Source organism: Python bivittatus, unplaced genomic scaffold (assembly GCF_059951505.1).
Source record: "Python bivittatus isolate LINGU-HERP-01145 unplaced genomic scaffold, Pbiv_v1 ctg000060_np1212, whole genome shotgun sequence".
In the NCBI taxonomy this organism is placed as follows: domain Eukaryota; kingdom Metazoa; phylum Chordata; class Lepidosauria; order Squamata; family Pythonidae; genus Python; species Python bivittatus.
The window spans coordinates 16599557-16615995 of record NW_028277044.1 but is presented as its reverse complement, the minus strand read 5'-3'; the positions used below and the strand labels follow the sequence as shown (position 1 = coordinate 16615995).

Sequence of the window (16439 nt, the reverse complement as noted above, 5' to 3'; positions counted from 1 at the left end):
AGCTAGGTAAACAAGATTAATGGTCTTTTGGAAATTAAATCTTACTTCCTGGGGACTAATGCTCATTAGTAAAAAAAGAAGTAGTGATATTAAATATGACATGATGGTTCTTTGATAGCCAAGGGCTTACTTTGAATTTTGCCTTGTTCTATTTTAATAATAATTAAAAACTGTTTTAATGTTCTAAAGATACTTTCCAAAATCAGTAACTTTCACTTCTATTACCTTTTCTCTGTGGTTAACATCTAATTCTAACTGGACTGCTAGTATGTGGTTGGAATCTTCTTGGTTACCTGCCCTACAGTTTACTCTGTGCTTTCCTGCTCACAAACCCTTCCAGATAAACTCCAACTTGGCATAATCCAATTGCACTGGGACTACAACTTCCAGAATTCCAAGCCTGCGTGGTCTTTGACTAGGAATTCTGGGAGGTGCAGTCCCAACTAGTTTGAAGGGTATTGTATTGGAGAAGGCAGTTCCTAAAGCAATGCTTACAACAGAAGGCTTTAAAAACCCCAGGAATTGCACCACTTTGTGTCAATATGAGTGGGAAAACTGTCCATTAATGTATATAGAACCTGTTATTGTTCTCTGGAGTTTAACTCACTGAGAAACTAAATGAAAATTAAATTAAAACTTGAATATCCATCCCTAGATGAGTTGAATATGCTCTGTGGTCTGCGCAACAGCCCCTAATCTGGCTGCTCTGAGATGCAACAAAAGATGGTATTTTAATGAGGTAGTCCTCATTTATCAACCACAATTGGGACCAGCAGCTCTGCTCTGCTATGAAGCAAAGTGGTTGCTAAGTGGGAAATCATGTGACTGCGGCTGTGCTTTCCTTTTCCCCACTTCCCTGCCCTTTGGAATGCTCACACCACTGCTGGGATATTAACAAGAAGGGAATTAATGTTTGTATTTACATTCATTGGAGAGGAAGGGATTACAAGAGAGTAAGCAGGCACACAATGGAGAATACACATCGAAAGCAATGCACTGGCACCAGCAGCCACAAGTGTGCTACACAAGCAGCCTGGTGTATTCCCCATTGTGTGTCTCCTTACACTCGCAATCTCTTCCTCTCCAATTTCTCTGCTCTGCGAGGCAGGGGAGAACTGGTCAGGCACAGGAGAGATTGCCTACAAAAATTGCTTGTTTTTTTTCTTCACCTCACTCCTTGCAGAGTGGAGAGATTGGAGAAGAAGGGATTACCAGACACTAAGCAGGCAAACAATAGGGAATACACCAGGCTGTTTACATAGCATGCTTGCAGTTGCCAGCATCAGTGCATTGCTTTCAATGTGTATTCTCCATTGGGAGAATTCTCCATTGGGAGAATACATGTTGGAAGGGGGAAAAAGAAAAACAACAGGTCAGGCAGAGGACAAAGCATACTGACTGTAATGGAAATCACATGACTGAGAGGCAGCACTGTCATAACTTCAAATGGTTGCTGAATGAGGCAGTCACTGAAATAAGACTCAGATGGTTGCTCGTCTGGGTGGTTTTGCAACATGAAGTGGGAAAGGCTTCATCTGAGGTGGCAAAATGTTCTGAAATGGATTGCACTGCTCATTCAAGATTATACATATCTGGGAATTTTTTTCTGGCTAGGAGTAAATGGGACATTAAAGTGAAAGGCCATATAATCCAAGGGATTGTGGTTTAATGTTTACATAGTTAAATCCCTTTCTATTCTAACCAAAAAGTCACATCTGGGTTATATCTGAGGAATATTTCCTGAGACATTACATTTATTTCTCATACATTTTATCTCACTGTTCAGCAGGTTGGAACTCTTGGAATGGCTGACACATACAATCGCAACTATTACATATATGTAATTAACCATCTTAAAACAGTAAAAATAATTTAAAATGGGGAGAGATTATATCCCATTCTGCTTCTCCACCCACTTCAACTCCAAGAGGACCCAGAGAAAGTCTCAGAGAAAGTAGTAAGGCCTACTCCATGGTGGTACCCATCTTATGGAAGAGCTTTCACTCACTATGAGAGATTCCTCCTCCCTAAAAAGTTTCTATAAAGAAATAAAAGTGTTTGAGGGATGTTAAAGGTTGGTTAGTCCTGCTATAATGCACACCGTTGAGACTTTTGTTATTTAAATCTTCAGATTTTTGTTCAATGCACACTATTCTGAGCCACTGGGAGTAGAGTAGCATAGATTTGTTAGTAAAGAAATAAATATGTAAAGTCCTCCAAATACACTTTTGGGAAACAGTTGTTCTTTTGAGATAAGGAGTTCAATACAGCCTCCCCTAAGTTTTTGCCCTGCTCTGTTTTTTCTTTTTCATTTTTTTCCTTATAAGAAGAATATAACGAAAGGAATTCCAACTCCAGTTCCATGTGGGGGGCATTCAGAAACTCAGTTTCATATGGGGAGCATTACAAGTGACTCCTTCAACCATCAAATTTTACAGAACCAGAGCCCTTGGCATCTCGCTCCTTACTCAATTTCAATGTCCAGTCTCCAAAGACAGCCTCTCCTATTCCACAGATACTATAATCTTATGATATTTCCGAGACATCAGTGTTAATAGGAAATTGCTGGAGCTCATTGTTCCAGAAGTATGCAACTCTTCCAGATTCATTCAAAACAAGTATGTCTGATTCATATTAGAGGTCAGTTGATGTGTACCGAGAGGAAACATTCACCAGTACATTTTAAGTCGCTCTGCTAAAATGTGCCCCTTTCTTTACATCAGCTTGTTAGTGCTTCTGAGGGCAAATAAAAACATCTTTCAGCGATCAATCACCTAAATTTAATCTAGCAGGATCAGAAGTGTCTGAATTTAGAATTCTGAAGTAAAGAAATACCATACTGTATATTTCACTGTGTGCGTGCGGGCTAAGATAAAAATCAACTGGATGGAAAGAAAAGCCATTTTGTTTCTGAGACAAGAATTAGAACATAATATAGACTCTGTTCAAAGGAAAGTTTGTTTGTTTCAAGCCAATACAAGCTAATTAAACATCCTTTCCATTTCACAGGAGTTTAGTGATTACAGATAAATGCATAATGGAAAGGATCACTTTTCAAAAAGCAGCTACAGAGGAAGTGGCACAGCTCCACAGGTTATTTCTGTAATAAGGAAATTATCTTTATTTATAATGTAATCACAGCAAAATGAACTGACTGGCAAACAGTTGATTTAATTAGTATTTCCTTTATTAAAAAAACAACAACTCTACAAGGGTAAAAGTTGCAACAATGACAATTAATTACTGCTATCAGTTGCAAAAGATGGTTCCTTTTTCTTTTTTTTATTATTATAATGTATTGCTTTGACAAATTCAATCAATGAGAAGAGAAAATAATAAAAGAGAAAATAGGGAATTTACACATATCATAAAATTTGCCATAAAATTTCAAAAGAACAATGATTGAAATCTGCATATTAAAATGTTTTGTATCAATAGGAGGATTTAAGTCAGTACTAAAGTAAGTCAATATAAAAATTAGGTTATTATACCATAATTAACAACTATGACCTATATGGCTCAAATTATAAATTATAAACCAAGATAAAGGAGTTGCAATCATTTCTATCTAATTTTTAAAATGTAGTGAGTGTAACAAATTATAATCATAAGACAAATAATAAAAGAATCATAAAAGAATTAAGTATTATAACCTTATGTTCGGTAAAAATCCAAACTTTTAATGTGGTATGAACCCATTTATAAAAATGTAATCCAAAATAATTTCTACATTGAGTTAAATTCTAAATCAGATTTGTTTTTCAGATAGGAAGTTAATGTTGATATTGATACATACTCCTATAACGTCAATTGCCATTCCTTTATGGAAGGGATTATTTCATAATTTCCAATGTGAAGCATAAAGAATCATAACTGTTATAAGGTTATGAAGCGTCTGCAATCAAACAACCAGGCTCAGAAAACACCAAGTTCAACCCTGAGCTACAGATATTCTCTTCTATTGGAATATAAGGTTAGTAATGTTTAATTAAAAAATAGGGTGAAAAGAAACATTCACCTTTAACATTCGTGTCATCCTATTATAAATTGTTTTCCAAAATTGTTGAGCTTTGGAAAATTATTTATAATAGAACAAAATGATTTGGTTCCTGATGGACCAATTGTTCCTTTTGCTTGCATATTATAATCTTTCCCTAACTTGATTACCACCATAATTGTTCAGGCCAGCAGCTTCCATAACCTCAAGCTTGCATGGCTAACAGTGGTGGAAATGTAACACATCTGGAAGATAGGTTGGGCTGCCATACTGACTCTACCTAAAGAGACACAGGCCCCAAATGGCCAGTGGACAATGGAACCCATTGGGGTATCTTTGGGCAGATTGTTGTCTTTAATTGCAATCTACTTCACAAAATTGTTGTGATGATAAATGGAAGAAAGACAGATACCCTCTCCCGAGCTTCCAGAGGAAAGGTGAGATGTAACTGTAGTAATAAATATTTATTTGTAGGACATATATGGCCGCCTATCGCATATAATGATTTTAGGTGGCTCACAACAACCCATAAAACAAAGATAAAAGCAGAAGTATCCTTCCCCCCAGGTGCCAGACCAAACAGCTTCCTAGGTCAACCCCCATCCTAGCCGAATGCTTGGAGAAAGAGCCAGGCCCTCAAGCCCTCCAGAAGGTTAAAAGCATAGGGATCCCTCTGATATCAGGTGAGAGGCTATTCCAAAGGGCTGGGGCAGCCACTGAGAAGGCACATCTCTGAGGTCCCATCAGGTGGTAACATTGTGATGCAGCAGGTTTTTAGGGTAGCTGAGCAAAGAAGCAAGCATTTTTTTCTTGACAAAAGGGATAGGTAAGGAGATAGTTGGTAAGGAAGCACTTAAAAAGTTTTCATTTCAGCTGGCATGAGCCAAAAGTTCCTACATTTGTATGAAATGACTTTTTTTTAACATATACTTCAGGCAGGCAGAAAAAAGGAAGGAGAAACCCAGCTGTTTGGTGGGGGGGGACTTCAGAGCACCTTCCCACTATAATTATTTCCATTCCCCAATCTCTCCAAAGAAGTTGGAAGCCAATCTGTGATCACCTGCATGTCATGAAATGCTGTATATATACAGGCAACACAAGTCTATCAGCATTCGCCTTCTGCTCCCAACAGGAGAGAATAGAAACATCTCCCATCCAATTGCTCACCCTAAGTTGCAACATCCTAGGGCTTCATACACCTCCTCCCCTGCCTTCCAAATAGAATGAAATAAATAAACTCCCAGCACCAGACAGATGAGTGACAGGATGCTAAAGCTAGATGCAAGAGACAAAGAGAGTGATCCCTGTTCGATGTGAGAAGCCAGAAGTTGGGGTGAAGCAAGAGTGCCCACCAATGTGGAGGAGGCCTATCCATAAGTATCAAGAGCTTCAGCATTGCAAATGGCAAAAATATCTCTTCTGCAATTTGTGACACAAGCTGAGCCAGAACCCCCCGCCACCCCCCCACAAAAGCAGCTCAGCTCATCAAACACAAGTGATGACATGAGATTGCTCAGGCATCAGCTATTTCATGCCTGTGATGCAAAGACCTGTGGAGAAGTACCCCATGTAGCACAAAGTGTTGATGTTTGTGTGGTGTTGTTTTCAAAGCAAGATTTTAAATCTGTCATCACCCCAAGAAGTCCAGTTTTCTCTATTGAATGAAATTAATAGAAAATGACTGTAGATTGTGACAAATCTCCATCTTAAGCTCTGAGCTGAAAAAATCTGAATGATCACTAGATGGAAGCAAAATAACACATAAACCTCAAACTCTCTGCTGCCACCTATCAACCATGGAGAGGTTTGCAGCCCAGATCTGGTAGCCCCACACTTTCTCAAAGCCTATGTACCTGTCCTTTCAGTTCTTCTTCACCAAAAAGACTTAAAAGTTTGTTAATAGTAGAATATATTGTAGATATAAGACAAGCTACAGCTGGATTACACATGTAAGTTTTACAACAGTTGCTTAATAGGTGTTTGAGGTATGGAAGTGATTCCATTGAGTGTTTTGGAGCAAAAATTGCCAGTGTCTGCTATTACATTTTTCCAGTTCTTAGATGTAGAGTAGAAGCATAGACAATGATTCATGCAACAACAAAGAGACTATAAACCTTTGAAATGTGGATTTTATAGAAAACTATATAAACTACAATAACATGAATGTAAACAAAATGAGATGGTCCTCCAAAGAACAGATATTGTATATGGAAATTGTGAATACCATCACAAAAAGGACATTGAAATATTAAGCATACAGGATAAGCAATCAGAAATATCTAGGAAAGATTCAAGGAAACTTGGTGCTGGCAGATGGCGCAAATCCTAGCTGAAAAATCTACATGCATTGTTTGGCAAAAATACATGTCCCAGTTTAGAAACATCAAAAGAACAAATAATGTTGCTGGTCACCAATCTTTGGTAGGAGATGACACAAAAAGAAGAAAAACTAGGAGTTCATTTGTGATGGTTTATGGTTCATGCACACAAGTTGTGTGAACACTGATGAGCATCACAGAGTAGTGGCATCTGCCTTGCTACTCTTCCACGAATCCTATTTTGACTCAACTTTTTCTGAAAGTGAGTCGTGAACTTTAGCCAAGATGAGACTGACCTGAAAAATCCATGGATGTTGTCCTGGACCATTCTATGTGGAATTCTTATAGTGATTTTGGGAAGACTCATTATTATCCCAGATGGTCTCAATTTCAAGAGTACATCTCTGACTGTGAATTGGGGAAGCCCAGAGCTTCAGAAATTGTGCTATAGTCTTTTGCAGATTGATAGGTATTAATGACTTTTGTTAATGGAGGCCTTCAGAAATTTCTTTTGAGTGGGCATGTCATGTCTCTAGAATTTTGTCCTGCATAAACTTCACTGTGATGAGTTGAAACCAAACTTTATAAGATTGATATAAAGCATGAGTGACCCAAAACAGCCCTCATTGTTTAATGGAGTACTGAAAGAACTGCCCATAGTTAATCCCTTAATGTAATTTATTGAGTTGGGGTGAGTATTATGTTCAGACTGGGACTTTACATTCTGAATTACTTTGTTTATGAAATAAATGAAGCAAGTACCATACTTGGGTATTTGCTTCTTTTATATATAAGTGGGACCCACATGAAGTTCTGTCAACATTTAGCAGCAAAGATATGCAGCAATTCAGACACACACACACACACACACACACACACACACACTTTTATGCAGTAGCATAAGCTAACAAAGACATCTCAGATTGGAACACCTGAAAAATTAAGAGCAGACAAGGAGAATCTTAACAACAATAAGCAACTGAAGGGAAGCCACAGAGCTGGTGGAAAATGTAGCACACAGTTTGATGCACACATTCACTACTTTAAAGAAATGTCCGAGATCCACTTTTTATGGAGTAGGAAGGCCTGTAGTTTAATTGTGATATTCTTTAAAAAATGTTCTGCCTCAATAGTCCAGTAAGAGTAGCACGTGGTCCACTTAATACCTTTAATTTAAATACATCTGAAGGAATACAGCTGCTTTGAAGGTACAGGAGAAAGGTGGGGGACTCTTGGAAGAAACTAGGCAGTGATTCAAGTAAAATTATTGAAAAAAATGATCAGGGTCCCTAGAGAAAGTATAGTTCACAAATGGTATACTGCCTCATTAGAAGACCTCCAATTTGGTCCATGGAGTTTTAAATTGGAAAAAGTCGCTGCTCGTACTAGAAAATCCACCTTGGTTTGGTGCATGGACAGTGCCAAACGTGATTGGCCAATGAATTAACTCAGAATAAAAGTGGTTCATAACTTAACCACATAGTTAGATCCCTTCACTGAAGGATTTGCATGTTATGCCATGCACAATGAATGTGGGACAATCTTCTTGTGATAGGCAGTAAAAGAGTTTTGTAGGAGAACTACATCTGATGCTGAAGCCTATTTTAGACAGATGTTTGGGAGCTTCAGCTAGAACTGCTGTTTTATTATTTAGTTAGACTTTAAATTAATATAATAAATGTTTAGAAAATGTAACCACACTTGTGTTAACTTTTGGCAACCCAGATTGAACTCTTTGAAACTTGCCTGTTGTATTAAAAAGAAAGAAACTGGCTTCTGGTAACAGGAGACAGTGAAATGATGTATATTTATATAAAGAAAATGGTGCAATCTAAAAAGATCAGAATACACGTGTTGTGTTGCTTTATCTTTTTATCTTATTTGTCATAATGTACAACAATAAGTTATATATACAAAATTACACAAAATTGTTACAGTATTTATCAAGAAATGCAGAACTAATTTTACTTTTTGCTGCTTTTTAAATTACAATAAAAAGCTTCTCTCTATATTAAACAAAATATTAAATATTCCTCTGTTCACATTGGTACTGTTGATTTCAAAGCCTTGATGTTCCCCACACATAAAATATGTATTTTTAAACAATTACCAGAACAAATCTAGTGACATTTCTTTAGTTCTCCAAGATAACATTGTCAGTAGGAAGTGGGGATCTGAATAATTATTTATGGCTGGGAGCTGCGTTTATATGGAGCTGCAGAATATGGATTTGAAATTCTTGCATGTTGTAATCCCAAAATTATGACCCAAAGGCACTTTTTTTTAAAAAAAAAACAGCGCTTCTGGATTCCACCAAAGCTAATACTACAGAGCTGGAATGAAGAACCAGATCCAGTTCCCAGCAAAGTATCTATGGGGTAACTTTACTGTGTCACCATCTTAAAAAAAAAAATAGATAAAATCTCCCTTGGGTGCAGCTCAACTCATGATTACTTGATACATCCATCTTGTTTTCTCAGCAACACTACACAAGCAGTTTGCCAAAGTCTTATTCTGGTATGGCTATTATTATGGTTGGTCACACAGTCAGCCAGATGTTTAGACTGGATTTGGCATTTTTATTCACCTATCGAGTCCTTCCCAAGGACCTGGGATAGGCAGATGTTGTTTGAAGGTATCACTGCAGGATATAAATTATTATTATTTCTGATCTAGTAGGCCCAGCTCTGCTTAGCTTTTTCAAGATCAGCCAAACTTGGCTAGACCCTGCCACCTGCTATGACAATTGCCTAGCTTTGGATAATTGTCATGGGGCAGATGTTGAGCATAGCAACACTGGATGGTCTTCTTCTGCCATCCAACATCTCATGATGTAATGGTTAATGGTGTGGTATTTGCAAATGCTAATTCCACAGGAGAAGGAGAAGCTGTCCCCTTTCACTAGAGAGATCGCTTGGGTTTGCTCTGAGCATCCATCTGAATATTCAAGCTGTGCACTAGATTACAGGCCATAGATTCTCAGGATAAAACCCAAAGCTACTTCCTCCCCTTTTTCAAGGTGCTAATCTGGAATTCTGTTTATTTGTATCTATGAAAAGAGATGTAAAGATTGCTTCAAGCTGCACTGGAAAAAAAGAGCTATAACAAATATTGCTTTCACAAATTAATTACAGGAGATAATTTTATCATATTCAGAGGGGAAAGGACACATCTGAGATAGTAAAATATACTTTAATGCAAGAACTCACAGGCTAACAAATTGGATGCTGCATGGAGACACAACAATATTAAATATTCATCTCAGTGACCCCATTAGAGTAGAAACTGATTTTTTTATTTAGAATGAAGGCACTAGGGGGTTGGCCTAGTTATTATTTTCCCGAACATGAGTTATAGTGTTATAGCATTTTCATTCAGTCATGCTTCTTGTAATTAAAAATGTTTTAAAGGCATGTTGTTTCTTTTAATAATAACTTACTGAAATCTGTCCACATAGCAGTTTCTGATAGGTATATTAACAAACTTGCTAATTAAATTTCTACCAACTCTTGGGCTCTGTAATTATGATTCCTGCCAATAAAAACAGGGACTATTCCTTTTAAATCTACAAATAAAGATCATAGCCCATTCTATCCAAGGGCACATTAAATAGAGACTGGGATAAAGTTTAATAGATATTATTCTCTCGTTCTTGCACAAAGTAGTTTAGCAGGATGGGTCACAGGAACTGGTCCAGATGCAAGTTTCTCAAGCACTGATGGAAGGTAAGAAAGAAGGAGGGCCCTAAGGGGATTCTCCAGGATAATATGCCCCAATTATGGGCACTATGCCTGTACAACTATAGATCATCATAGGTATGGTATTCCTACAATCAACATTTTCATGGGCTTCATATTCAAACTTGTTACAGAGTTACTTTAAAGAATATTGGAAAAATCAGAACCTTAACATTAAATAAAATAACTTAGAGCAATAAAGTTTTATTGGTCAGTACTTAGTCCAACATCCTGTTGTTAGGAAAGAAAGTCTCCACTGATGACTTCTGAGGAGCCCTCATCTGCAGTTGAAGCCCTGATGACTATGATAAATATAATTCACATGGGACATAGGCAGATGGATACCACCCAGTAAAAGATGAATTAAATCAAACGCATCCCCAAACATGCCCAAACCCCCTGCAAGTTCACATCCTGTGAAACATCGGGACTAGTGTGCTTGTTTGCTCAGACATAAGCCAGATTTGTTAAAAAACCAAGATCATAAGAACTATAGTTCACCATATTCAAAGGTAAGAGGGAACTCATTTCAAAAGTAGATACTTTCTGTTTCCCCATTAACTACTATTGTTTAGTATTCCTATTACAGTTGTCCAGAAAAAACAGTTTGGGTAAAGTAAAGCACAGAAGGAATACTGAACATACCACCTCCATTTCTGTTGGTGACTGCAACAACTCTAGTCAAGAAACCTATAATATGTTTTCCATAGAAGAGTTGAAACCATAATTAATTTCATCTGCATCTAAAGCTGATCAATTTGATAGATGCATTATAAGCTTCTGCTTCATTAATGATCTGTTTTCAAGAGTTAGCAAATGTTTCCATTTGTTTGTTCTAGTGCATAAAAGATGGCCACAATGAGATGTTTATGAAATGCAATATTAATAAATAAATTCTGCTTATTTTATATGTTTCCACTAGTATCTATGAAAATATTGCTAAAATCTCTGTGTGGGCCACATATACAAAATCTTATTTGCTAAAATTTGAATAAATTTTGAAATAAAGCTATAGATCTTGCAACAATTATATTTCAGCTAACTTCACCTACAGACCTGGATTTTTTTTCTCCCCAAAATCCATGATATATGAGAGGAAAATGATAATTCATAAAATACTAGGTGTAGCAGCACTGATCTTCATTTATGTATCTACCAACACTATTTTTGATGTGATCCACTCATTATCCAGGACACAAACAAAATTAAGGCATATTTCTTCAAAGCAAGCAATGATACTAGTAAATTGATCTCTACCGATGCTTGTAAATGGCACTGTAAATGAATTGTAATATCTTTTGGGGACATAAACAAGTCTTGTTGAAAAAGTCTTCAGCTTGAGCTCTTTGTATTTGGTTCTGAAAACCAAGAACAAATCTTGGTTCCCTTGATTGTTTCAATAGCAAGAACGATACTGAAACAAAAGCTATGGAGGCTTTCAAAAGTTTATCTCCTCCTGAGTCCCTTTGTTATTTGAATCATCCCATCAGTCCTATGGAAATGAAGATCACAAAAATGCAAATCAGGAGGTCACAGCTGGATCAGGCTTGGGCATCACTTGGGCCCACTCTAAGATGTCTACACTGAGAGACTCCACAGCATCCAATCGCTCAATCTGAACCAGTTTTGTCAGCAGTTCTGGGATACTATACCCAGCTGTGCTGATGCGGTCAAAGAGTTGCATGCCATCTGTCATGCCACCAATTTCATCCCGCTTCAGTCCAAAGCTCTCAGCAAGATGGCGCCAGGTCTTCACAATGGCCTTCTCGGTGTTGTACGTGGAACTGAGCATTCTGCTGGTCTTTTCCAGACAATCGAAGGGCAGCTCTGTGGGACTCAGGCCTGGAAGGAAGTTCACAGTCAGATTATTGGACCTGCCATGTTATTTCACAGACCTCTCCCTTAAGATAATAGTAGACTGTATATTACAAAGGAAAAGATATATTTACATTATGCATTTACAAAGCTGACAGTATCTGAGGGATCGTCCCCATTTCTACTCCATGGTACTTTTTCCCAGTACTGATCATTCTTCATCACAGTTCATTCTATTCTGCTGCTTTGATTTCATCTTGTAGAAGAAGTAGCAATAAATATTGTTAGGTCTCTTACTTTCTGTTTCAAAGTATTCTTTTATTCTTTTCTTGAAATAGTTATTAATCCAGAGCTTCTCTACCCCTTGTGATTTTCTCCCCCTTTAGATGCTTATCGACATAACCTTCTGCCAACCTTCACATGAAGCAACAACAAAATTTAATTAAAGGAGAGAGGTGTGGGCCTCCAGCCTCAAGAAAGGCAGGAGAAATTGTCCATTTATACCAGAATTGGGAATTTGGGGTTCCTGAACTACATGTCTGAACTGTTTCAGCCCACACAGCTATTCATGAAGGATGGTGGAAGTATTAGATCAGTAATATTTGAAAGGTCTCATATGTAGCACCCCTTTATGAGAAACTCAAAAGAACCTTCCTGCAATCTTTTTTTGGTTTTTTTTGGTTTGTGTGTGGGTGTTTTAAAAAATCTTTTCATCTTGGGAGCAATGCACACTCTGTATTAGTTAACTTCCCACATCTTATTACAGTTTAGAACAAATTCAGCTCTGAAAGTTTGTTTTTTTCAGAAGCAAACTTTTGAGATAAAACAAACAAAACAGATGTGAACAGCTTACATCCACACAGGTATAAGTTAGAGATGCCGTATATAAGGTATGTTTATATTTATTTTATTTATTTTTTATATATCAAACTTGTTACCGCCCATCTCGTTGAATGACTCTAGGCAGTTTACAAAATAGTCTATATGTCTATTTTACCGGGGGGGGGGGTTCATAATATAAACCACAGAGGGTTATTTTCTGGTATAGATATAATCAATCAATCAGCTTAAAGAACCCTACAATGGAAGTATATTTTAATACTTTCCATCTTGTGCCATCTGTCTTCTAGAATAACTGTTGAATTAATTCCTAAGCATCATAGATAAAGGCAGAATGCTGGAATTTTTCATGGATATTGGTTACAAAAGAAGTCTTCTCGACTTTTCCCTGTTGAACGTCCAAATATATAAAACGCCAACCTGATTCTGGCATTAGAATATTCAGCTTTACTGCTTCTAAAATAAACGTTAAGAAAAAAAATCTCCTTAGAATGGGATTAATCTGTATCTAGTATTTGTGACCCCTTGGCAGTCTTGAAGCTACATAAAGACTTGTACTTAAGAAAGCAGTTTATATATCTTTTCGGTTTTTGTATTTTCTTTCTTTTCACTCACCTTCTGCCACACTGCATACATTAGCATATAGGTCAAGTATCTTTTTCCTCCGGCTTTGTATCTAAGGAAAATAAAAGACAAAAACATTTATTTTTCAAGACTGAACATAATTTGTTCAGGAAGAGACAGACACAAGGATGGCATTCCTTATGCATGTGCTTTGATGTAGGCAGTACTTTTGGTATAACATAGTTGCCTATGAATCTTGGCTGGCATGTTTAAAAATTTCTACATACCTAGTTGGGAAGAAAGAATGGTGTCTATGTTGTTGTTTGTGTTTTAAGTGAAATCTACTGTATTGCGTTTCTACTGACTCGTGTTTCTAATTTGCCATCATTTTCTCTGCTGATGAGGATATCCAGGAAGAATGTGTTGTTGTCTTCTTCTTCTCTTGGAAATGTTATTCCTTTGAAGATGTTGTTGATGGTTTCATGTGTCTTCTCTAGTTGTTCCTTTTTTCTTATGATGAAGGTGTTGTCTACATATTGGATCCATACTTTTGCTGGTATGTGTGGGAGGGCTATAATTTCTAGACGCTGTCTTACAGTCTCTGCTATGAGTCCTGAGAATGTTGGTCCCATGGGTGTTCCTCTGATTTGTTGGTATATTTGTCCATCAAACTCCCACACATACAACCAAAACTATGGATCTGGTATGTAGATAACACCTTCGTCATAATAAAGAAGAAAGGAAGGAAGAAGAAAACAACAACACACTACTCTTTTTGAATACTCATCAGCAGAGGAAATGGCAGCAAATTAGAAATGCAAGTCTATCGAAAAACAACCCACACTAATCAAGTACTCCATTACCAAAATAAGAAACCAACCTCCCACAAGAGTTATTCAGATGAGTACAAACACACTGCAGCAAACCAGAACACCAGAAAAAGGAAACAGACCGCCTGTACAACATCTTCCAACAAAATGGATACCCATGCAACTTTACCAAAAAGTACCTGACCACTCAACCCACTACAGCACAACCAACACAAGCTATGAAAAGGATAACACTGCCATGCATCAAAAACATCTCAGAACCAACCAACACGGCAACCACACGGCATCACTGTAAGACACAAACTAACTAAAGTCCTCCTAAACATCTTAAGCAAACCAAAAGACCCAGTAGCCCAAGAAGAAAAAACAGGAGTCATCTACAACATACAGTGTAAGGATTGCAACAAACACTATGTAGGACAGACAGGTAGAAGGCTGGCACAGCGCATCCATGAACACCAACTAGCAGTCAGAAGACATGATAAAAACTCCTTACTCTCACATCATATGGACAGACTCAACCGTAGTTTCAACTGGGAAACTGTGAGCATCCTAGACCAAGATAAATACATAAACCCTAGGGAATTCCTGGAAGCTTGGCATTCAGACAAAACAGCCATCAATAGACACATAAAGATAAACCACATTTACATGCCATTCAAAAGAGATAATTAAAAAGCTAAGAAGGAAACACAAAGACCAGAACACATCCTCTCCAGCAGCCAACACCCAGATAAGCAGGGATTAACAAACAATCAAGCAGAAAACAACACCCTAATCAAGGAATTATCAAGGAGAAAACCACACCCCCACCAACACTGGCAGGGCAAGCTACTGTATATAAACAGGGAGCAAACCCCACACTCACTCACTCACACTGATGATGTTACCTAGTCAGGTAATGAAAGCAAGCAAATGAGCAAGCTTGGAGAGCACCATTGGAGACTCCACCATTCAATGCTGAGCTACATATATTCTCTTCTATTATTCTCCCTTTAAAAGTTCATGTTCTGGTCAACCCTTACATCTCCCTGTGGGCACCCTTTCAGTTTCTGCTCAGGCTAGGTGAAGCATGCTCCCTTAGCTTTCCTGAGTTACTGATGTCATAGAGAACCTGCTTTGCCATGGAATATGTTGTTAAAAGAAAATCTAATTTTCAAATAACTTCATTCAGAGAAAGCTGCAGAAGGATGACATCTTTAGCCTAAACCTTAATCTGTAGCTTCTCTCATAAAGGTCCTGCAACATCTAACCAGCACACATCTACAGTAGACAGTTGACACCCGGCAACTCCTGAAAAGCGCACACTTTTAACCATTTATGACAGGAGGTCTTTTTCCAATGTAGGTTTCCCAGCAATGTCAGGCTGAAGTTGTACATATGTAAGATCATCATCTCATTAAATTTATTTATTTATATTTTGTTTATGTATCAAATTTGTCACCGCCCATCTTGCCCATTCCAGAGCTGCTGCCAGAAATAAAACTAAGGCATCCCAAACATGGAGGGAAGAGGGTGGTTGGCTAAGGCAAGATGGGAGAAAGGTCACCCTCAGCTCTTCTCTCATTGGGTTATTGGACTCAATGTGTTCTAACGTTTACTTTTTCCAATGGAGAAATAGATGACTGTAGCATTTCAGACATTTATTCTTCCCATGCTCCTCCCCTGCCCCAGTTTTCTCTCTCAAAACTCAGTTTCCCCACCCTTAGTCTTCTTTTCCCTTAAAGTTTTTTCCACTTCTGCAATCCTTGGGAATTCTCTTCGGTAGCACTTGGTGACCTAGGATCCCTATTATTTTTGAGCAACATTGATATTTAATTTTTAAATTTTGCACATACTAGAAACTAGTTGTAGAACAGATGTGCACTTTCTTGTTGGTCTATCACCAGTACAGACCACTTATCCCTTCCTACACGCAAGAATAGGGGATGTTATCCTCTTTCCACTCCCAGGCCATTGCAAATGTACCCGGGCCCAGCTGTGATTCAAAACTGCTGTTTTACAACTGGAGCCACCTTAAGCTCTTCAGAACAGATGATCTCTAGCACTTTGTTCTGATCAGTGCCAGGCATGCCTCTCCCCTCCAGCAGCTAGTCACTGCCCCCATGAAGCCATTTCATACTGGGCTGCTAAGTTCTCCACCTTTTTTTATAATCTTGCAGTTGATCCAACAATGCCCTGTTAAGCCAATGATCTTCTCCCTTTAAAAGTTCATGTTCTGGTTAACCCTTACATCTCCCTGTGTGCACCCTTCCCGTTTCTGCTCAGGTTGGGTGAAGCATGCTCCTTTAGCTTTCCCACCCCGTGGCCACATTACTGCAAAACTTCCTTTTCCTTT

General features: G+C 37.9%; 1 protein-coding gene across 1 annotated transcript in view; it reads right to left on the bottom strand.

Annotated features, from left to right (window-relative positions):
• Positions 1–8186: 8186 nt before the first annotated feature.
• Positions 8187–16439, bottom strand: part of EDAR (ectodysplasin A receptor) — a 92223-nt gene continuing 83970 nt past the window's right edge. The window contains exons 11-12 of the mRNA XM_088136561.1: positions 13323–13383; positions 8187–11894 (exon numbers count right to left, since the gene is read on the bottom strand). Of these exons, the coding sequence (XP_087992687.1) occupies positions 11575–11894; positions 13323–13383 (381 nt within the window). The 3' untranslated portion in view covers positions 8187–11574. The remainder of the gene's footprint in view (positions 11895–13322; positions 13384–16439) is intronic.